At 38.7% G+C, this 24,659-nt stretch overlaps 1 protein-coding gene across 1 annotated transcript in view; it reads right to left on the bottom strand.

Annotated features, from left to right (window-relative positions):
* Positions 1-24,659, bottom strand: part of LAMA2 (laminin subunit alpha 2) — a 646,095-nt gene that overhangs the window by 418,252 nt on the left and 203,184 nt on the right. Inside the window, exons 7-12 of the mRNA XM_018556291.1 lie at positions 24,382-24,499; positions 9,941-10,119; positions 8,113-8,212; positions 3,763-3,923; positions 1,645-1,785; positions 561-737 (exon numbers count right to left, since the gene is read on the bottom strand). Coding sequence (XP_018411793.1) covers positions 561-737; positions 1,645-1,785; positions 3,763-3,923; positions 8,113-8,212; positions 9,941-10,119; positions 24,382-24,499 — 876 coding nt within the window. The remainder of the gene's footprint in view (positions 1-560; positions 738-1,644; positions 1,786-3,762; positions 3,924-8,112; positions 8,213-9,940; positions 10,120-24,381; positions 24,500-24,659) is intronic.

Raw genomic sequence — 24,659 nt, 5'->3', positions numbered from 1 at the left:
TTCAAACTATGCTACATTTGGTATAATGTAGCATAGTATAATATACCCAAGTACATATCCACATTTAGAAGGGTTAATGAAAAAACACCTTGAAACCAGTGTAATCTGAAAAAAAGTATAACTATGCTGATGGTTTGTACATTGAAACCCCTTGGGACCAGGCAGCATTGATTCATAACTCAGTTAGCTGGAAATATGTCTGTGTATTTCTTAAAAATTTTTGGTGAATTGGTACATGGCAATATGATTAATAACAAAGAGGCTCTAGTTCCATTTTGAACCGGGATCCAAAGCACTTAAGATCCCATCTTATGCTATTATAACTGTTGTCACACCACAGACCTTCAGTTTTAACGCTCGACAGGTATTTCAGTTTCTGTATTTGAAATGTTTGATGTTTGCCTTTTAGTTACATCCACTTCATTTTTGGGTTGCAACACTGTCAAGTTTCAGCGGTGTATTGATTTTTTATTTTTTATCCCAGCATTCCCATTTGTTTGAGAAGCCTGATGCAATCAACCAGAATGAATGAGAAAAATACTGCATCAAAGTTGACTTACTTTATTCTGCAGATATGAAGCTGGTGCAGACCAGTACATGATATCAAACAGCCCCCGAGCTTGTGCATCTGCAGTTCTAATACTCAGTTGTTGGGGTCCATCAAATCCATCTTTAGTTGGGGCAACTCTGAGGTCTCCATTTACTTCTCTAAGGTACCAGCCATTCATATCAGTGATCTAAAGAATAAAAAGTTAGTTTATTAGAAATTAACAATAATGTAATTGTTTGATGTGCACATGTCCTTGGAAAATGCCTTGTCAATCAACATAAAATTAACAATTTAGCAAAAAAAAAAAACAACTTACATAAATTAGGGGTAAATTACTAGAAACAAATGACTATATAGTAGGAATCAGCATTTACAACATAGAGGTAAGATAAAAACATTGATGCAGCCACACTAGGGAAATAACAGGTGTGTGATTTATGGATTTTTGGGATGAGGCATTGATGAAGCCTCAATGATGAGGGTTCACATTCACCAGATTGCTACAGATGTGTTTTGATATGTTTTGAAACTTAGAACAAATGGTTTGGTGTACACAGAGAACCTCACCCCGATTTAATCAAGAGTTCACACACTTAATGACTCTCACTTGCTGCGCAAGTAAAACAACCCCCTGCTGCTGTTTTATTTATTTCCACTAACCAACAACTCAAAGACACTTCAAGGAACAGAGAAACACATCAAGCGGTTTCAATAGGAAATCTCCAGGCATTTGCCACATGCAATATTGCACTCCTTCACTTTAGTCCAACGTTGTTCCCTCATAATTAAGGACCACCTGAAGATCCAGAGAATATTTTTCAGCTAGCTCTGTTTGTGTGTGAGCGTTGATCTGTACGAAAGGATCATTGCAATGACCAATTTTAAGGGTGTGGGGATAGTGGTATTTAAATGTGCAGTCGATTAATGTGAACATTATTTTATTTTTGTATATTCAATAAACATAACCCTTTTTACATTACAAATCCACTCTCTGACCCCATTCTTTAGCTGCATCCTGTTCAATAAACCTCTCTTGGTTTGAACAAAATTGCTATTATTATGTTTTGAAACTTAGCATTCATGTATGTTCTTACCTTGGTATAAGTAAATCGTGAATCTATACAATTATTTGAAACTCCAGAACAGAAACACTGATCACATCCTTTGGGATTTTGACGCTGAAGGTTGAAAAATCCACGCTTACAAACTTGACAGTTGTCACCTTCAACATTTTCCTAGAAAGAGAATTTTGAGATCTCATATTTCATCTGTATTGTTTTTTTAGTTTTCATAAATATATATACATATACTGTTAAAATTCATACATGTACTTAATGTTCAGTTTTAATTAAGAAAAGTGCAGTGGTCTTCCTGACAGTTTATTGTGTACCAAATGTGGGTATCATCTGCTTTTGATGTAGCTTATAGCAAGCTTTTGTCTACAGCCTAACTACTTGTTATAATTCAGTGTGACTAAGGTTAACACAAAGGCTGTAGACCACTAATGAAATGCCTCCTAAGGAGAAGTGTTCTCCTAACTTACACTTAACTCTCAACAATGGCTCCTACATCAATTGCTGTAAAGGTACATTTGAAGTTACCCTATAGCAATGGGATCAAGAAAAAGGGACAGGTTTTGGCTTTATTCTAGCACACAACATGCAGCAGGAAATGAAGGTCTTATATGCATGTTACTATAGAATAATATATTTGTACGTTGAGATTCATAATATTCAAAACATTTCATTGTGATCTTTCTGTTTGAGGTGTGCAATGCAATTTAGCAACATAGTGAGAAAGCATTTTCCCTTTTTAACTACTGTTAACTATCAGTTAACAGTTCCTTATATAAGGCTGGGTTCACACCTAGGCGTATTGCAAAAGCGCGTCTGTCGCGCGTTTTTTTTACCGCGATTCGCGGTAAAAAAGTTGCACGACCGTCGCGCGATTCCGAAGGCTACTTGGCTGTATTCCAATGGAAAACGCCCTACAAAACGGCCCAAAGTAGTACCTGTACCTTTTCAGGCGTGGGCCATTTTGTAGCGCGTTCGGGACGGGGGAAATACGGCAAGGTGGGAACGAGTCCATTGACTCCAATGCAATTTATATTTTTGAGCGTTTTGTAGAGCGTTCTTCGAGCGTAGAACGCGCTACAAAACGTTCAGGTGTGAACGAGGCTGCATGTATATGTGTAGGTCAGACCAACAGACACTATTGGCTGTCCCATGTGCAGCAGATTTGGCAAATCATTATGACAGCTATATCTGATAGATAAGGGTGGTTGAAGCTAGAGGTGCACCGAAATGGAAATTTTAAAATGTCAGGCCGAAACCGATACCGAAAATGTTTTTTATTTTTCAAATATTTTATTTTTATTTATTTTTTATAAACGTTTTATTTTTTTATATGTATTTGTATTTATTCATTTTTGTATTAAATATTTTTATTTTTTACTTTACTTTTAGGGGCTTCGGGGGAAATATCAGGGGTCGAAACAGACCACTGATATTTCCCTTTTAAAATAGAAAAAGAGATTGAGAACACAAAGTCCTCAATCTCTTTTTCTGTGTCCCCTGTTATCAATGAACAGGAATCCACTATGAGTGTCCCTGTTCATTGAGAACATTGTTTGTTTACTATAACTACGACTATGAATGAATGGAGGTGATGTAGATCACTTCCCATTCATTCATAATTGAGGCTATAGTTAACATACCATATCCTCAATTATGTACAAACCAGGCGGCAGAGCGGTGTGGGAGGAGACGGCGGCCACTCACAGCGCTCTCCACCACAGCGCTTGGCCGGCTGTCACTTTCTCTTCTCACCGCTGGGACATAGAGCAGCGCCCAGCGGGGAGGAAAGAAATCAGGGATGCGCCGATGTATCGGCAGGAAAATGGCACTTTCGGCATTATGCCAAAAGTGCCATTTTCGGCCGATATATCGGTGCATCCCTAGTTGAAGCAGATGCAAACCTGCCATGTAGTGCAGGAGACAATAAAAACAGCCACTCACATGTTGAACAGGCCTGCAAACAATAATACCATGCCTGAATACAACACAAACTCACTCATTTTTGACCAGAGTTTAGCTTTTAGGCTTTTTTACTGCTTGTACGAATATGTAAATACTTTAATGTCTACAGTCTAGCACAGGCTCACATTAACATTGTCTTATAACAAATATATAGATAAAGTACTAATTACCTACCTTGCAAATACATGGATCCACACATGGGTCTTCATTTTCACTGCCAAATACACTGCAGTTACAAGGTGCACAATCTGGATAGCCAATATATCCCAAATCACATTGCTCACATTTGTCCCCTCCGTAGCCAGGTTTACAAAAGCAGGAACCAGGTAATAAGTCTAGGTAAAAAAGTTATTAAAATGCTTACTGAATTGTAATTTTTTGTGAAATCACACTGATATTTGAATTTTTTAATGTACATCAATTTTAAAACAAATAATGCAGTTGCTACTACCTACTTAGATCAACAGAAGTAAGGTAGAAGAAACTGGATTGTGAGATGAACGAGTATCTGTGAATGACTACCTGAATGTTTTTCAAACATGATTTAACTTTAACATTACAATGGAGAACAACTTTAAGATATTTTAAACTGCAGATTTATAAGGCACATTAAAGATCTAGTAAACCATTGTCAGCACAAACTAATCAGTAAATGGGAGAGGAATTCAGGAAAACAAGATGCCATTTCAAAGAATATGACAGTTAGAGGTGTAGAACATTACCTATTATTAATTCAAACTAATTAGAACAGACTGCAGACTGATGAAGGACAGGAATAAGAAACAGCTGTCATTTAAAAATAATTAAATCATCCTTGATATGAATCTTTAATATTAACAGGTTGCATCATTAGCACAAATAGCTCAAATAATCCAGTTTCCGCCTTTATGGATAAGTGTTTGACCTTTAAAATACAACATTTCATGCAATGAGATTATAAGATTAATCCACTTAAAATGGCTATTTCCACAATAAGTGGAGTCTGGAAGGTTGAGTTGTTACCAGCTTCTGATTCCTTAGGTGATTTAACTTTCCTGCATTTTCCAAAAACTGAAATATATGCGGATTAAACAGTCATATTGTTTCAGGTCATTGCCTAACAAGGAATTGAACTCATTGAATTAGTATAACAGCCATAAAGCTAGCATTTTCAGAATGAGAAATTAGTGGCCTACATATTCTCTCTGTACCAAATTCCTTCAAGGAGAACTAGTCAGGAATGAGCATTTGTAATGATCAGAATCTCTTCTGTTAAATTGCTATAATAGTGCAACCTCACTTCTTGGCAAAGGCTTCTGCTTTTATCCTGTTGTATGCTTTTCCCATCAGAAAATAAATGTCAATTCAGTGTCAGGCTATAAGACACACATAGAAGTTGACCTGTCTTCTGCTTGAGCTCCTAGCTAATAACTGATACACCCTCCAACTATCTCAAAAAGCCTAAAAATGATTAAATACAAAAATAAATATTGTTTGTTTATGAGCCCTGACAAAAAAAATATTTTGTAACATCTTGAGAATGTGTGTTATCAGCACTGTGGTCAGGCTGGAGAGAGGATACCTTTTTAGCCTGAAACTCATCCCAAAACTTCCACTCTGACAGGGAGTATGCAAGTATATAATAATCAAATAACAAACAACAACAAAGAGGTAAGTTTACGCTTTTATACTAATTCATATGTGGAAATTCAGTTTATTTCCGATGCCCATTGGTGAGTGGTTTTCTTTTAGAGTTAGATTATAAAGGGTTACTTTTCAAAATTAACAAGTAAATCAGCCAAAATATATTTAGCATGTTGATATCAATTACTTTATCACTAGTATTATTTTATATAGTAAATAGGCAGCTAAAGCAGTACTTAAAATTAAAAAACAAATTGCTAGCAGGTGTTTTTTGTTGGTGGAAGAGATTTTATGTGTCTCTTCTATCAGAAACCTCTGAACAATCCACTTGCTGTTCCACACTCAAAGTTTTCAACAGTTTATCACAGTTTTTTACACAGACTTGAGGGGCTGCTCATCCAAGGCTCTGGGGCTTCCACCACGAATATAGAAAACAAAAGGGAACAGAGCGCCACCTCCGTGTGTAAAATTGTTTATTACAATAAATAAAACAAGGGATAAAAGTACTCACAAACAAACGTTTTCATCAGGCTTTAACAACAAATGAGAGGCCACACTGTCTGTTAACCCAACATGGCATATCCCCGACCATGTAACACGGTAGTCTCCGGTCACATCACCGTCCACCGACCGCAGTCAGCCAATATTGACGCGTTTCAGTGGCAAGCCCCCTTCCTCTTTCTACAGGTCCCCTTCCCACCTCTCTTATGCAGCACTAAAGTGAGTTAGAAAGTGCCTCCACCTTTTCCAACTTGTGGATGTCTGGCAGATTTACCATCCTACTACTCGGGATTATTTTTTTTACTCCCATACTAATAATACCTACACATGTATTGACTTTTTCTTTGTCCTACACAGCTCCCTTGCTTCTGTCACAAGCTCTGATATAGGTAATATTTCTCTCTCTCTGATCATGCCCCCATTGGGTAACCCTGGACTTGGGTCAAACTACTTGGCATTGGCGTTTGAACGAATATCTCATCTCTGACCCGGCACTTGTCTCAGAAGTAACTCGGGACCTACGGTCTTATTTTGCCTTGAATTCTTCTTCGGACTGCTCCCCCTACATTGTATGGGGAGCTCACAAAGCCTGCTGCAGCCGTGTTCTTGGTACCATTTTAAACAGCAGATGATTTCTGTTTACATACAAGTGATCCAGTGCCTATACAGGTGCCGGATCGCTTGTACGCTGTGGCGCTGTGTCCCCCACCTCCGCCACCACTGGTGCCTCCGTCGGCTTCCCAGGCTCCGCTGTCCCCCGTGCGAGCCCGGAACTGGAATGGTGGGTCTCCCCTTACATATCGGAGGGAGATCAGCCGGTTTCCAGTGGCTGATCTCTCCTCCGATCACTGGACCTGGAAGTGATGTGCATTACATCATTTCTGGTGTCTCTGTGCACATTCTCGGGCACCTAAAGCCAGAAGAAGAAGTTGGTGAAGCAGATCTCTGCTTCATCAGCTTCTTTGGGGTCCCTAGGTGACATTAGCGGTCTAAAAGACCTCTGATGTCTCCATAAAGAGGACCTGTCACATTATATTTGCTATTGCGTAGGGGGCTTGTTAGCCCCCTATGTGATAGCAATAAAGTTGAGTGTAAAACAAATTGTAAAAATTAAAGCAACAGATAAAAAAATGAAAAATGCAAAAACAATTTAAGTCTCTCTCCCCTGGTTATTGTATTTTTTTGTGGTTTCACGGACGCACGCAATTTTAAGGCTTGACATGTTTGGTATCTATTTACCCAGCATGACCCCATATTGTATATTTTACCAAAAAAGTGTGTATTATATTCTGTTTCTGTGCACTAAATTTTATTTTAGTGTATTTCATCTTAAAAATACTTGTTTGATAAATATTTGCACAAATACCGTGCAGCATAAAAAACTGCAACTAGTATATTTTAATTCTACAGGGCCTCTGCTTTCAGAAAATATATGATTGTTTGTTTTTCTAGCCAAAAATTCAAATTTTATCGTGTGTGAATGTAAGAAATTGCTCCGGACAGCAAGTGGTTAATGCTCATTAAACCTCAATTTCCAGCTCCATTCAGTAGACGGGATATAAAATTCTTACCAGATGGTACTATGTCCCTTCTATGTTACATTGACTATATCCACAACGCCTGCCCTCCCCCCATTGAAAATGTGGCCAACAAGAAGGAACAATACTCCATATATGCTCCACAACTTTGTACCTTCTGGTATTTGGTTAGTTGTATCATATTCAAGCTCACAAATATAGCACTTGGGGTAATTCAGCTGTTCTACTTCTGCATCTGGCCCAACTCTCCAAAAAACATTTAAAACGTTCCTTTTGATACATCTAGTGAATACTGCCACAGCCTGTTCCCCTTTATACAGGAAATGACCATGGCCTCACCTTATACCATGGCTCAAAAAGGTCAACAAAATCAAGATGGAGGGCTTTGCATTACCACTTCTGCATCGAGAAGCTCAATTCAGGCAAATCTGGTTTACTGGATCAAGTTGATATTTACTTGTGTATGTCTGACTATTTTGTCTTGTATTTGTAATTGTTATTACCTTAATTTATTTTAAAAAGTAAATATGCCCTGTCTGATTCGTGGCCAGTGATAGCCACAAACATAGGCCGGGTCAATCCCCCCAAATTTTTCTGCAGTCTTCCCTTCTTTCTGCTATTATTGTCACCATGTCACCATATATCCATGGTGATTGCATGCATAACAGAAAGCCAGCCATGTGGAACGCTGACTAAATGGTATAAAACCAGTAGTGGTCACTGAATTACCTGAATTATGGATATCTTAAAAGCATTACTGTTTAATATTTGAATTTGAATACAGATAAAAACAGATCTTAAAAGTTATTAATTCAGCAGACGTGATTAATTCAGTTACACAGTTATGCACATTAAAAAATACCTTCTGTAGCTTCCTTTATATTTTTGACACAAACACCATGTAAAGATCCAATTGGGTCACAGTCACATGGGCGACAAGGTTTATGATGGTTCGGTAACAGCTGAAAAAATAAACAACGCATTATTGCTATATGTTTTGCATAACCCTTAAATAGCCTTCAGAAGCATAAATATTATATTTAGTATGCTAACCCCAATGAAGCTTTGTGCCTGCTTTGTAACATTAGCCTGCTGCTATACTACATTAGCCAAAACCAACTGTTTTAATAATTCTTCCAATCTCTGTCACTTCAGGTATCGACCCTTTAAATAGCAGCTTCTTGCTATAACTTGCCCTCATTCTCCACCATATATGATCTGGGGAATAGGTAGCAGGTACAATGCTCCCTGGTGGTGAGCAGTCTTGAGGTACTCCAGTAACTTTTCTTCAAATTGGGGGAAGCTTTATTGATGCTTTACACAAGCTCTATACAGTGCTGTACAGTGCTCAAATAAAACCAAAAACTTCAAAACAATAACCTAACTGTATCCCAGAACTAACTACACATAAACACAGCCCTAATTAGCAAACCTAGCGTTACCAACCTATAGCGCTAGCAGACTCAGACTGTCTACTCCCCTGGCTCCAGAGCACTGTCTGTTTACCTTACCCACACTAAACTGGTTTTACAGATGACATGTAAAACCCGGGGCTGAGTATAGGTCCTGGAACTTGTATGAAAGGAATCTGGTTGATGCATAAATCCCAGACAGGATTTCTCCTGGTTTGCTACACATTGCTACCATATACATTCATTGTAATTTTATGGGAATACAAGACCAGAGCATAATCCAATAAGCCTTTTTGATTTTGACTAAAATCTCCTTTCTGGACATAGAAACACTCTATTACTGGCATGAAATGAAATGCCTCAAAATAGACATGCTGGACATTTTGAAGACATATTATAATGTATGAATTACTAAAGTAAAACAATCAAAACTATTTTCTCTTTACTTCCTGTTCCAGAAATACAACAGGAAGTGTGGGGAAATCCTACATTTGACATTTGTCACCGGAACAAGTATCCCTATAAGACAATGTTCCCTCTACCAATGTTCTGATGAAAACCATTACATTCAGCATTTTCTCTCCCTTTCTGTCACTGTTCTATGGAGTCTCTTATTAATGACCCGGTGAATGGAGTAGAAATTAGTTTTGAGTTTCATGCTGTTGATATAAAATTATGTTGAATTATTAAATCAGCAAGACAGAGACACCTGACAGAGGAATCTCTCCTAAAGGGAAGGAAGATCAGTTAAATGGACAATTAAATGCAATGTTGTTATATTGTAAGGTTATGCACCAAGGCTGCAGTAAAAATACTGCCCACTATACATTGCATTGAAAGCAGTTACGTGAAAACAGATTTAGAAAAAGACTTGACAATACTGGCTGAGTAATAGTAATAGTACTGGCTGGCTGAGTAAGCTGAGTAATAGTACTCAATAGATGATGGCAGTGGAATGGATCACAAGGTATCCCATATAATAATTTGCATGGTACCTTGTCACACAAGCTAAACACTGACTCTGCTTGTAATATATTGTATTCCATCAGCTCTGACAAAATTGCTATTTCCAAAGTACCTGTGCCCTGGGCTTGCAGGTATCCAGTCCAAGGTGAACTGGAACCAAATAGTAACAAGGGTACAGGCACCACAAGCTATATAACAGCTATGTTAGTTTATCCTAGTTTTCTTTGTTAAAGGCCCTTTTGAGAATATAAACACAATTTCTGTTCAGTATTTATTAGAATGGTATTACAAAATATGATTTAAATACTTTACCCATTGAGGTCGATAGTAACCATTTATACAGGTCTCACAGTTATTCCCAGCTGTGTTTTCAGAGCAATTGACACAAACTCCACCTCCAATATATTCCCCACGAATATTCAGACTGAGCTTCTTGCTTGCTACAGTTTCATCATAATAGCATTCTGCAGTCTTCCCATGACAGTTGCAAGCTATTGAGAGTAAAGTAAATTGTGTCAGCAAACAACTCATAAATGCAGTTTAAAATACACAGGCCTATACAATAAAAATAGTGCAATTAATCCAAACAACAGTCAACAGTAGTGCAATGAATCCAATCAACTGTAATCTTTCATTTAGAGGCTCACGTGCAAATGATGAAAGTTGAAGAAATCATGGTTTGCACATGTCTATTATTGATAGCTAAATAAAAGCTTCATGGCAACCAGAAAAGCTCTTTCATGAATGATATTTGAAGCAAGCAATAGCATCTTTTTCAAGTCATGCTGTTGGCTCAAACCATCGCTCATGTAGGAGCCACTAAGTTTTTAATTATGTTTCAATTAAAGGGTTATTTTACTTTAACAGATCTGTGTGTAAATGACGATTTGATGAACTTTCTGAGATGACAAATGGATACTGCAAGCGATGGTGAATTTGGCACCAGGCAAAGCCCGTGTAAAGAAAGATGTGCGCTGCTTTTTGGTGAAAAACACAGTTTATGTACTTAAGTAAATGCATCACTGCCTGGAGATCAATGTGCTCTTTTCAAGACTCTCGGTTCTTAGGTAAACAGAAGAAAATGTTTTGAGATGAATATCAACACACCACCTTGCCTTAGTTTGCATGGTACCACAGACAAAACTGCACCATAGTGCAACTCTACCACCACTATGACTACTAAACACTTCTTTGTATTACAGCAAACAAAAAAACGACACAAGTATTTATAGTAAGAAAGTATAAGTATAGTTTTCGAGCTAAAGATGCATTTGGCAGGTAACTAGCCCCCAATTTTGTGAAGAAGGTAATGTTTCTGTGTTGCTGGACCATGTGGTCTGTGGCAGGATCCACATGACTACAGATGCAAGTTAAAATAGACAGACAGTAACACTGGGTGTTGCTAGCTGATGGCAGATAGCTTTCAGCAAATGCAGGGACTGGAAATGCCATTTCTTCTACAGAGTTGCTGGTGGTGTGGTTTGAATTATGTGACCTGAAAACTCCATGGCAGAGATACAGACTTAATCGGCACAGAGCCAGTGAGAACAGAAAAGGTAATGTCCACAGGCCAGATATTATGACACACAACATTAGTCACTTAACCAGGCAGGGCAATAGTTAGCCACAACTGGATAAAGTTAGGTGCAAAAAAGCAGGAAAACAAGCCAATTGGGAAGAAGAATATTAGGTTCAGACTTGAGGTCAGGAGAGGTAGCAGAAAATAGTAGTCATACAATGAGGCATAATCAGAGGAAACAGGATACAGGTCAGGCACATGAAAAAAGGGTTAGAAACTAAAGCCAAAGCAGGATACACAAGGACAAAAGGGCCTAGCCTTAATTCAGGAAAACCAGTCTGGGAGTTCGCATTGGCTGATGAAGACAAAGCTAATAGACAAATATGCGCTAAATTGCTAAATAGATGGGAAATGTTGACAGTTCATGAACACCCAATGGATGCCTGCCTTCATGTACCTAAAACAAACCTGTGACTTCGAAATCATGAAAAATATTTTTGACTATTGGCAGACAATCTGACCAATTCTGCACTGTAGTACTAACAATAGGCTGGGTTGGATATTTTTCAGCCGATTACCATTGCTTTTCCCAAGACAAGACCAGAATGGGGGTGGCTCTCAGCTATACTTGTGACAGGATAAGCTAAATGCAAGGTATGCTCACAGTTCTGTGAGTTTGTTGTGCAATTATTGAATTTTGTCAATGCTTTTGTATCCAGAATGGGCACACTTTCACCACTACATCCAGGAAAAAAAACACATTCTTGTAGACAACTGTGTTAGATGATTTTTAAACATACATTTACCTCTAAAATTGGGGAATATGGATTTCAGAAAGTGAAAAAGGTTTTGTTTGTTTTTGAAATAATACATCACTGTAGCATGGGGAAAATTGAAGATTTAAGTATACGCTTTCCTTGTAAAACATATCCCATCAAAATGCTAGGCATTTATTTCTCAAAGGTGTCATTATAGCATTGTATTACACCACCAAAAGTTTTATTTCAAGTTAAAAAGATATATATTTCCCCATGAAATTGGCAAACAATAGCACAAACAACCTTTACCTGCAGTCCACATTGTTTTTCTCTCGTTCCTTGCTTCCGATGGTAAAGGTTATCTATTATTGAGAACAGAATTGTAGGTTTTGCAAGTGCTGCTTTGTCTTGCCGTCAAGGAAACATTTCAGTGTCATTTATTGAATTGGTTGTATCCCCTAAAATATTTTATTTGCAGGGCTGAAGTATTTTTCTAATCTGTCACTAAGAAGGCCACTGAAATTAAAATACAATTTGCTTAATATTAAAGAGTTTTTATTAAAATTGATGCAAATATGTCTTGCTGCACTTCAAGATGTAGGTGGGTGCTAGTAGTGACCAAGGATGGCGCCGTGAGATACGTTACAAGTTTACAAAGGATGTCAACAGCACATCATATTATCTTGTGCAATTAGCAAAAGTCCATTTATTGACAGATATTGCCACTCAAGTGCAAGCGCTTTAGGGGCCACACATGGTCCCCTTCATCAGGCTCGGAATGATGTCACAAGATATTATGGTTAATTAACATTGAAACACATGAACCATTTGGAGATGATCAAAACTGAGTATATGTTATTCCCAACACCAGTCAAAACTTTTCATTTCCCTTTTGATAGTATGGGAAAGGGTTAGAGCTTCTGTTGGTTGCTGTCTGTGGCTCTGTTGTAGAGATTTTCCCTCACTTCCGTCAACTCAACATATAATAGCAAATCTCTCTAAACAGAGCAAAGATAACAAAACCCAATTTTAGGAAAATAGATAAGGGTTAAATCATCTGCCATTTTTTTGCTTACTACTTTCTTGTCACTTGATAAAGATGCACTTCCTGTGCCTAGGCACGCCTGTTTTGTGAGCCTCATAGCTGTATATCTGTAATCTGAGATCTTCTAAGGCACTGCTGCCTATTACTGTCTCAAGACAGTTAGAGTGAGATTTGGTAATGTTACTTCTGTTCTGCTTGTTGGATAGGAAGCTGTACCTGAGGAACTGCAGAACAAGAATCTCTCTGCTTTATTCATTGCATAGACATGTGCTTTCTGATCTCTCTTGCAGCTTTTTAAATATAACCCCACTGGCTATCAGATCACCAGTCATCGGACGGAAGGGGAGCATTGACATGATGAAGCAAAGCCTTCCCTTCTACCAGGATGGCCGCCTCCACACAGAGGCACAGTACAGAAAAGGGTAATCAGTAATGGGGAGCAGATCAGCTATAGTAAAACCCCAGGCAATACTCGTGACCAGTCCTTTGTTCACCTTGCCTTTTATATAAACAGCAAAGATGACAACTGCATTGTTGGTCACTGTATCTACAGTTCCCCCATAGCAAACCACAACATTTCCCATGGGTCATGAATACAGGTATAGGGAAATTAGGTGAGGTAATAATTATTATTCTAATTACTCATCATTCAATTTCATTTTCTGAACTTACATAAATTAAAAGACTGTTCTGGCACCTACAGCATTAGTCGCATATGTGAGGAGTTTCAGGTCCACGGGACAAATATCTACTTTTCATATCAGCCAACCCAACTACCATTGGGTTGCCATTAGGAACTGCGTCCCTCACCTATGTTTTCTTCACAAGATGGCCAAATTTGTTTTGCCCGTTCTCAAGGCCATTCACGGTCGGCGCACCACACTGGAAAAAAAGGCACGCAAGGCTTGGCAGGCGCCATGGAGACCTCTTAGCATGCCTCCCTGCCGGACTCCGTTGTCGACTCTGATTGGGATGATGAATCCTCTGGTAACACTACTAAGTTTTCAGCTGCGGTGGCAAATCTGTTAAAACCCACTGTTGAATGTGCTCTGCTTTGGGGGTGCCTTAAATTACTGATGAACAATGGAATCTTAAATAAGTGTTGGGTTTATTTACAAATAGGGATATACAAACATTCTAAATATATTTAAGGGAAATGGAGAGGGAGTTTGGAAGGGGTTAGTTGGGATAGGAATTGAGGTTAGGATCCCTAAGCTAGCATCATCATTCTCTCTCTCATTCACACGTGCCAGGGCCTTTTCTCTGTGCTTAGAACACTCCTCTCAAGCTGGTCTCAGCGAATCACATTCTTGATTGTAGAGTCCAGAAAGTCTTTGTCTTGTGCCAAAGGTCACCAAGGTTACCATTGTTCCTGCTGGTGAGCTAGGTTTGTGCAGATATGTCCCTGCCCCCATCCCAGCATGTATGCTGCATTGCTGACACAGGTGTGGGCAGTAAATACCAGCAGGAGGTCTGGCTCGTCCCAGGAGACAATGACCCACAGGCAGATCTTCATCCCTTAGTGTCACTTCTCCAAGAGCCCTTTGATGATTCTCATTTGCGTATCACTAAGCCACATGCTGATTCAGTTCAGGATATCAAGGAACAACTTTATATCAAAGCTTTTACATAGATATTAATTTTAGCGGCTCCAACACCCACCATCCAGGCTGTGGTTGACTCTGCAGTCTTTAAGGGTATACAATTCCTGCACCATGATCTTTTGGCCCAAATGCAATGCCTTACTAAGGTGGAAAGCAGGGTGTCTCTCTTTGAAGATGAGCTAGAGGAAGCTCATACCTGCATTAGGGAATTAACCAAACAACATCATTCTATATCTACAAAACTGGACAATTTAAAGAACTGGTCCAGGAGAAACAACCAGCATATAGTGGTCCTACCTGAATCCTATAAATCTGTGGGCTTGCCTGTACTCTGCTCCCAACTTCTACTGGAAGCCTTGGGCTTTGCTCCAGCCTGCAAAGTTAAATGGGCACATCGCCTGGGCCCGCCAAAGTAAGATTCTCACCCCCCTTTGCACGATGATCATGAAATATTTGTCATATGTAGGCAAGACAGATATCCTAAGAGCACATCGCAATCTCCTGCATATTCATCTGGAAGGTCATGCTGTCCTGCTCTTCACTGACTATTCAGTGGGGGTGAGCCGCAAATGAAAAGCCTTCATGGAGCTCTGTATGGCCCTGCATCACAGGAAATTATGCTTTTCCTTGGCCTACCCAGTGACCCTTCATGTTAAAACAGCTAATGGGATTCGCCACAACTTTACATCACCAAAGGATGCTGTTTCCTTCATCAATTCAGGCACTTTGCCTGGTCAGGACCATCATTCTCAATCTGGAGGCAAACAGATGCACCGATTTTCAACATCTTCTGTTTCGCCATCTTCTCAACCTCACAGACCACCATGATCTTGATGAGCAGTAGCTCCAATCTTTCTCGCCTCTGCAGCACTACCCCAATGTCCCTGTTTTGGGGGCTTTGTTGAGCTCATTCAGCTTTTCTACTGTTTTTTACCTGTATTTTGTTCATCTTAGCTGAATTCCATTTCTTCCCATTGGGGGTCAACTGATGACTTGGACAATTATGTTTGGTTTAGCTTTGGACATTACAGTTTAAATTGTGATAGTCCTGTGTATTTCCTTATATTGGTTTAGTTTTTTGTGCTTTAGGAAAAAAGGGAGTCTCTTAACGAATATCTTTTTATTTGCATTGTAATCCAGTGGATCCACTATGCCAACAAACTCTCTGTTTGTTCTAAGTAGGATCACTTGATTGTGTTCTTTTTTATTTTTCTATAAGGGATTGTTTTTCCATGTCCATGTTTATCATTATGTTTCTTATATTCATTAAGATTACCTTTGTGATCTATGCCATTTCATGGGTGTCCACAACTACTGCTCCTTGGTGCTTTGCTGCTCCATTCCAGCCTTAGTTTATTGCCTAGGACATATCATACTGATTATCTATTGCAATTACGTCTGATGTTTGACTTAATGAATTTTGTGAGAAAAAAATCCGAAGCGCCAATAATGACCAACAGATGAAAATGAAGTGCAAGCGAGGATAACTAGGGGTGCTGCCCCACTTCAGCCTGGGAAGCTGCAACACTATGGGAGAAAAGAAAAAAGAAGGGCGCCCACCCTAGTGTAGATGGTTTTTAATAATGTGAGCTAAAGTACAAGGTAAAAAGATACTCACAAAGGAGAATCAGTAAAATCATATGAGATGAGCCAGAACGATATCTGAATATCAGCTGCACAGATGCCTGTGTATCAACACAGGACTCCTTTTGATGACGCGTTTCCGGGGCCACGCCCCCTTCGTCAGAACATGACCAATGCCTCACTCATGCAGCAATATAAGGAGATGTGAATCGTTGAAAGACCAATGAGCGAAGCTCAATGATGTAAGAACAAGCCTCTAAGGGCGGCGTCGGATTAACATAGCTGAGTGCAGCTGTTCTTCCGGCTTCTATCACTGAAAGTGGGTGTGAAGCCGATTAGCCAATCAGTGGCCTCACAGGGCCGTCCAGCCCTTAATCTCTCTCTCACTGTGCTGACAGGCAAAACGATCGAGCCAGCCAGGATGTAATCACTGTGTGAGGAAGGGAATGAATGGAGGCTCTAAATTGTATATACAAGAAGGAGCTTGATAATATCAAATGCTGTATGTGTGAGGCTGAGGTCCTAGACATGGATGTGCTAAAAACTAACAACTAATAAAATACTAAAAAACACAGTGTTTAAACATGTATAAAAATGGGAGCATTGATGTTTCTAGTAGCAATTTAAATGGATTGCATGATCTAATATAAATTAATAAATTGATTTACAACCAAATGCTCAGAGAACCACAATGAAGAATATACACATAAATGACAATAAATTACAATAAAATAACAATACAATGCATTGGGACCCAATGAGACATACCGAAGAATTGGTAAATGAGATCACAGTGTGCCAATGGGATATTATTCCCCTCTTAGGACATTACCCTATGTGTCAAAAGCTCAAACTAGATTTAATGGAAGCCGCCAAATCTAAAGTGTAAAAGAATTAGTAAAAAATTAGTAAAAAATGATGGGTAAAAAATTAATTAGATGGTTTCACAGTAAATATGGACAAAAAGAATCCCTCTTAAATAATATTGCCCAAGGTGAACGCAGGACTTTTATATGTAAATGGTGTTTGCATGCAGATGACCAAGGAGATGAACTTATTGCATGGAGAAAGAGCACCCAAAAGATAAGACCGGGAGATGTATGGCAATCAATGTGTAGAATTGAAGTGTGGGAAATGTTTGACCATATGGACTGCTAACTATTGAGGCTGTCGATGGAATTATAGTGATGAAGCTACTTCTAGTCCCTCATTTAGACCATGGGACTGGAGACTATTAAGGGAGTAGATCCAAAAGGCCTCCCTCTGGCAAAACCTCTTGAACCTAAATCCCCTCATCTACATTTTCTGGAATAGCCTCAATGCCAAATACCCTTGAAATCCTAAAGAATTACACCTGGAAGGAGGGCTATTTATGGGCCTCCTTAGATGTTGCCTCTCTTTACACCTCTATTGAGCATCATTTTGGTTTGTTAGCGGTACAGCATTTTATGTTAAAATCAAATACCTTTAATTCTAAGCAGGCACATTTTATCTTGCAAGTTATAGAGTTTGTCCTCACTCACAATAATTTTTCTTTTTTGGACAAATTCTATATTCAGCTGAAAGGTACAGCCATGGGAGCAAGATTTGCTCCAAGTTATGCTAACCTCTTTATGGGATATTGGGAGGAACATTTCATCTGGACTAACAATCCCTTTGGGTCTAAATTAGTACTCTATGCCAGATATATTGACGATATTATTATTATCTGGGATGGCACACAGGAGGAGTTTTCTGGATTCTTAGAGCACTGCAAAATGAATCCATTCAAACTGGAGTTCACACATGTTATCGATGCCGCTAGCTTGGTATTTGTAGATTTAGAATTAGGCACGGATCAGACGGGTCGAATAACCTCCAAGACACATTTTAAAGCCACAGCAGGAAATTCATACTTGCATGCTAATAGCAACCACTATCCCAGATGGGTTACAAATGTACCTGGTGGCCAATTCGGCAGATTGAGACGTACGTGCACTTTAAAGACTTTAGGGATAGAGCTAACCAAGAAATTCATAGAGAAAGGTTATGATGCCCAAATGATTGAGAGGGCATTCTCTAAACATTCTAAACCCATCCCAAAGAGCAAAAGGAAACATAGAGAGGATTACAAATTTAGCTTTTGCACACAATTCAATGATGGAGCTTTGCATATTTCTAAAATCTTGAAGAAGCACTGGAGAGTCCTGGAGGAGGACACCATCTTGAAAAATTCTCTCCAAAGATGTCCGAATGTAATCTTTAAGAAGCCAAAAGATCTCTGCATCGTTCTGGCCCCCAACAAATTAAAACCCAAAAATATGTCCCATGGAATTAAGGGCCTATTCATTGGCATTGAGGCTATTCCAGAAAATGTAGATGAGGGGATTAGGTTCAAGAGGCTTTGCCAGAGGGAGGCCTTTTGGATCTACTCCCTTAATAGTCTCCAGTCCCATGGTCTAAATGAGGGACTAGAAGTAGCTTCATCACTATAATTCCATCGACAGCCTCAATAGTTAGCAGTCCATATGGTCAAACATTTCCCACACTTCAATTCTACACATTGATTGCCATACATCTCCCGGTCTTATCTTTTGGGTGCTCTTTCTCCATGCAATAAGTTCATCTCCTTGGTCATCTGCATGCAAACACCATTTACATATAAAAGTCCTGCGTTCACCTTGGGCAATATTATTTAAGAGGGATTCTTTTTGTCCATATTTACTGTGAAACCATCTAATTAATTTTTTACCCATCATTTTTTACTAATTTTTTACTAATTCTTTTACACTTTAGATTTGGCGGCTTCCATTAAATCTAGTTTGAGCTTTTGACACATAGGGTAATGTCCTAAGAGGGGAATAATATCCCATTGGCACACTGTGATCTCATTTACCAATTCTTCGGTATGTCTCATTGGGTCCCAATACATTGTATTGTTATTTTATTGTCATTTATTGTCATTTATGTGTATATTCTTCATTGTGGTTCTCTGAGCATTTGGTTGTAAATCAATTTATTAATTTATATTAGATCATGCAATCCATTTAAATTGCTACTAGAGACATCAATGCTCCCATTTTTATACATGTTTAAACACTGTGTTTTTTAGTATTTTATTAGTTGTTAGTTTTTAGCACATCCATGTCTAGGACCTCAGCCTCACACATACAGCATTTAATATTATCAAGCTCCTTCTTGTATACACAATTTAGAGCCTCCATTCATTCCCTTCCTCACACAGTGATTACATCCTGGCTGGCTCGATCGTTTTGCCTGTCAGCACAGTGAGAGAGAGATTAAGGGCTGGACGGCCCTGTGAGGCCACTGATTGGCTAATCGGCTTCACACCCGCTTTCAGTGATAGAAGCCGGAAGAACAGCTGCACTCAGCTATGTTAATCCGACGCCGCCCTTAGAGGCTTGTTCTTACATCATTGAGCTTCGCTCATTGGTCTTTCAACGATTCACATCTCCTTATATTGCTGCATGAGTGAGGCATTGGTCATGTTCTGACGAAGGGGGCGTGGCCCCGGAAACGCGTCATCAAAAGGAGTCCTGTGTTGATACACAGGCATCTGTGCAGCTGATATTCAGATATCGTTCTGGCTCATCTCATATGATTTTACTGATTCTCCTTTGTGAGTATGTTTTTACCTTGTACTTTAGCTCACATTATTAAAAACCATCTACACTAGGGTGGGCGCCCTTCTCTTTTCTTTTCTCCCATAATGAATTTTGTGCAACATATGCATAGACCTTCCTCCCCTTTACTTCCTTATGGCTGCATATTCCACCATTAATGTAGTTACCTGGAATGTTAAAGGTCTGCGTTCCCCTCAGAAACGCACTAGAATTCAACAATATCTTCCTAAATTGAAAACTTACATTGCCCTCTTACAAGAATCCACCAGTAATAGGCAGATTTTTTTTGACTGCAAAATTGTGGGTGGGTGAAGTTATTGGCTCCCCTTCTGCCAGGAGAAAGGCGGGTGTAGCCATCCTGTTCCACAAAGCTCTCTCTTATAAAGTTATTTCCATTGACAGGGATACGGATGGTTATTTAATGAAGCTTCATATTACCATTGAAGGCGAGGAATATGCCATATATAATGTTTATGCTCCCAATTCACCCCCTAATGACTTATCTAATTCTCTTTCTACTTGGATACTGAAAGATGCTGTTGCAAATAAGATTATTGGTTATGGTATAAATGTGGTACTTTCTGATGTGGGAGGATCAAACTACTACTAAAGCTACTGTTTTCCCCATCATCACTCACACAGTTTGCACAATTTCAATCCGACCTTAACATTTTTGATATCTGGAGATTATGTAACCCAGAAGGCAGGGAGTTTACTTAGGGCTCCCCCTGCAACCACCGTCTTTTCAACACTTTAAGGTCACTAATGTAGAGGGAAAGGCTTGAGGATATTTTAGATCCTGACCAATATACCGCAATTTCTTTTCGAAGTGGAAACCATTTATTCTACAGCATTTTTCGGTGTTGAGTTACAGGCTTTGGTATGCTCTTTATGATGTGGTATCTGGAGGAACAGCTTGGTGTGACCCTAGGTGCACTGCAGTTGCCAGAGGATTTTTCTCCAAGCTAAACTTGCTTGGTGAGCGTAAAAGGCTTGCCTGGGGGAGTGGAGCACTATTTTCTAATCACTGGATGACACATGATGACACTGAATGTGGTGTAATTTTTTTCTGCTAACCCATAGGGCTATTTGTTAAATCTTATGGCCATAAGGGCTATCTGCTCTTTGAGTCATTGCTCAACTATTGACATTGCAATTGAAGTACAGTACATTAATACTCTTTCTTTGATTTCATACTATACAGCTTTTAGATGCTCAAACTGTGAAGTAATACATTCCCAAAAACAAAAAAAGATAACAACAAAGACTCTAAAGTTGGGATTAAAAGGTATACATTGCCCAGCAAAGTATTTCTTGAAATTTTTGCCCAAACACTTTACAGTCATTTCATCATATTTAAGCTGAATTTCAGCTAGCCCCAACTCTCTCAGCTCTGGTTCCCTGAACTTCCTGTTCAGTAAAAGAGTAAAAGAAAAAAGTCTAGCACAGACTCCAGCAGCTGTCCATCTACTAGTTTGAAGAAGGAAAGAGGAGGGAGCAGGGGAGTGGTTTGCCTTTCCATGCCTGTGTGTTTGTGGTGACAAACACATGTTACTAGCACACAGGGGTGGCTTTATAGGACCCTGCAGGGAAATTAGTCACCTTAAATAGGATATCAGGGCCAGTGCTCATGGGACCAGCTAATTCTGCAGGAAGCTAAAACTTCTAAACATCAAGGAGCAGTGACATAAATAAAAAAATGAAAAGCAACCCTGCAGCTTCCACCATTTGACCATTTGTATGTGAATGCAAAAGTGCACGTAGGGCACATACATGCATGTAAACTCAAATTACAGCACACATGTTAGGTATTACCATAAACCGAGAGCAATAAGTCTAGGGCCATAGTTCGCTGTTTACTGCTAATCATTTTAGAGTTAAGGCTTTTAAAGCCTCACCTATGGACAATTTTGAGTATCATAGTTTTTTCCATTGTACGGGTGTCTGCAATTCTAAGGATTGACATGTTTCATATTACTTGAAGTGAGCCCCATCTTTTATATTTTCCCCAAAAAGATGGAATTTATATTGTGTATGCGTGTATTAAATTTTTTTGGTGTATTTCTTTCCCTAAAACTATTGATTTGATAAACATTTGCACAAATGTTGTGCTACATTAAAAATTGCAGCTATCATTTTTGTATACTACAGGGACTCTGCTTTCAGAAAATATATAATTGTTTGGGGTTTTAAAGTACATTTCTATCCAAAAATTATGATTTTACTGTGTGTAAAAGATGAAAAATGGCTCTGGTCTTGAGATGGTTAGGAAGAGGTTAGACGTTTTTATTCACTTTTTCACATTTGTTGAGCCATATCAGGTAATGGGTAATGGTAAAGAGGAAAATTGAAAAATAGCATACTAGGGCAGCAGAGCAGGGCCATTTTGAGTCATTGGTGAACCCAGGGAAAGTATTAAGTAGGTCCCCTGCCCAGCACTACCATTCCTGTAAAATTTCATTTTAAATGATCATTTCCAGATTTGGTCAAATCTGGAAATCAGGTTTAATGCAAAATTTACAAACTTTCAGCTGCCTGCAATGAACAAATGAAAGAAAAACAATTGAAATAGGTCAACACAATCAATGTTCCACATGGTTTCCCAAAATTCAACTAAAAATGCAACTTTAAATGACTTCTGCAGTCTCCAAATTATTATGGGGTTACAGCCTATCACAGATTAAGAAACATTTCTCTGCCTGACTCTAAACATGGGGCAAAAAAACACTGCAATTGTGTTGGTCTACCCACCTAATTCACCACATGGCCATATATTCTTCAGTTATATCCAGGAGACAATATAAATTGATAAGATTTTTGCATTCAATGGCCAATTCTCTGTGCCCATCTAGCAGTAACTCTGCATTTGCTAGGCTCCAAAAATGTAGGCTGCTCATCAAATTCTTTACCAAAATCTGAGGTTTTCTAAATTCCAAAATGTGGTAATTTTGTGGGTGTTTATACTGTCTGTGTACTTCAAGGCCTCAGGAAATAAAATAAGTAGTCAGGAAACTTCATAGGTAGTCAGATCTTCAGTCTTGAAAGCCTGAAGGTGCTCCTTGGATTTTGAGCCCCTATATGTACCTGGGCAGCAAAAAAAAGTCTCTCACATGTGGTATTCCAATACTCAGGAGGAGTAGAAAAATTTGTTTTGAGTTGTAGTTCTAAGCATGCCCATGATGTGCATGAGAAAAAACTTGTTAAAATAACTTTGTTAATAAAATACACATTTCATTTACTTTATTTTCGAAAAATGGTGGGAAGAAATTATAACTTCAAAAAACTCACCATGCTTCTTACTAAATACCTTGGGGTGTCTACTTTCAAAATAGGTGTCATTGTATGGGTGTTTGTACTGTCCTGGCATTTCAGGGCCTCCAGAACAAAATATTGTTCCAACATTTTTTGTCTTTTTTTGCTTTGATATAGTTTAAAAAAAATCTAAATACCAACAAAAGAAAGCTTTATCTGTTTAAAATATATAAAAGTTTTTTGGGTGCAGTGTTACATGGCTGAGAAAATTGTCAAAGTATCACAGCATGAAAACTGAAAAATGGCCTAGGCAGGAAGGGGGTTTAACATGCTGGTCATCAAATGGTTAATGTAACTAAACCTGGGCCCAAGATGAAGCACACAAGGAAAAAGTACACTACTGTTGCTCTGTTAGTATTCTTGTACTTTAATGGCTGTATAATATTTGGTTTACGTTATTGGGTCTGTTCCAGCTGTATGAAACACATTAAATACCAATGACAATTCTTATGTGTGGCTCCGTATGCATGATATTATTGAGTTGTGCAACAGTAAAGTGGCTCTTTGTATGTTATCACACAAGATGATGAAGGCGTTTTTGGAAGGATTCCCTTCCATATCCCTTACAACAACCCAGGTTCTCAAGTTAAAGTGACATTAACATAAAACAATACTGTAATGTGTGCCTTACTGTAATCCATGGTAGTTTCCCTTCTCTTTGCTGCTCTTCCTTTTAAATCCTCATATCTTCTCATGCTCGGGGAGAACTTCCCTTTGCAGCTGACTGCCTCTTCCTGTAGTGCTGGCTCAGGTTGCAAACCTATACACAGACACCATGTAGCCATTCCAGAGACAAGGCAGTCTGCTTCAAAACAGAAGTTCTGCCCAGCATGAGAAGAGATACAGATTTAAAAGGAAGAGCCGCAAAGAGAAGGGAAACAACCATGGATTACAGTAAGGTGCACATTACAGTATTGGTTTATGTTAAAAAATCTGAGGGTTTAATGTCACTTTAAGTCTGTGTTTTTCAATATGTTGGTGAGCAGAGCCTATGTGTAAAATAGGGAAATAAACTGTGCGCTTATTAGTGTGTTTATTTTACAGTGGTTAATACATATAAATTCCTATTTTTGTGAAATAAAAAGTTATTTTTTGTCATTTTTTCTGTAGGTATTGTCTGTTGAGCTTATTCATGATTAAAGCCTTGATTGTACCTGCTGCCTTATAGAAAGCAAACACTTTACCATGGAAAAATAAGTCCTTGGGGACAGATTATAGAAAATGTTTTTCTGTGTTTGGGCATTGTGTGCCAGACTGCATGTCATACATCCATATTTATCACACAAGTTGATTCAATTTTTTACTTACGTTCACATTCATGCTTTATGAGAAATGTTCCTGCTTGCCAAGGCTTTTGGTGGAAACCAGGACAACAACGGTCACAGCTAGGTCCACAGGTATTATGTTCACATTCACAGGATGATTTCTAGATCAAGTGGCATAACAATAAGACATTAACCTTTACTGATTTTAGCATAAAAGATAACAAGTATTAAAAAATATTGTCATGTGTATACAAATTTAGAACAAATACAAAGCACACATGAAAACAAACATGGGGGGGGGGGGGGGGAAACGTTTGGACA

The sequence above is a fragment of the Nanorana parkeri genome, unplaced genomic scaffold (genome assembly GCF_000935625.1).
Source record: "Nanorana parkeri isolate BGI_ZX_2015 unplaced genomic scaffold, ASM93562v1 scaffold232, whole genome shotgun sequence".
In the NCBI taxonomy this organism is placed as follows: domain Eukaryota; kingdom Metazoa; phylum Chordata; class Amphibia; order Anura; family Dicroglossidae; genus Nanorana; species Nanorana parkeri.
This window is presented reverse-complemented; position numbering and strand designations above follow the sequence as displayed.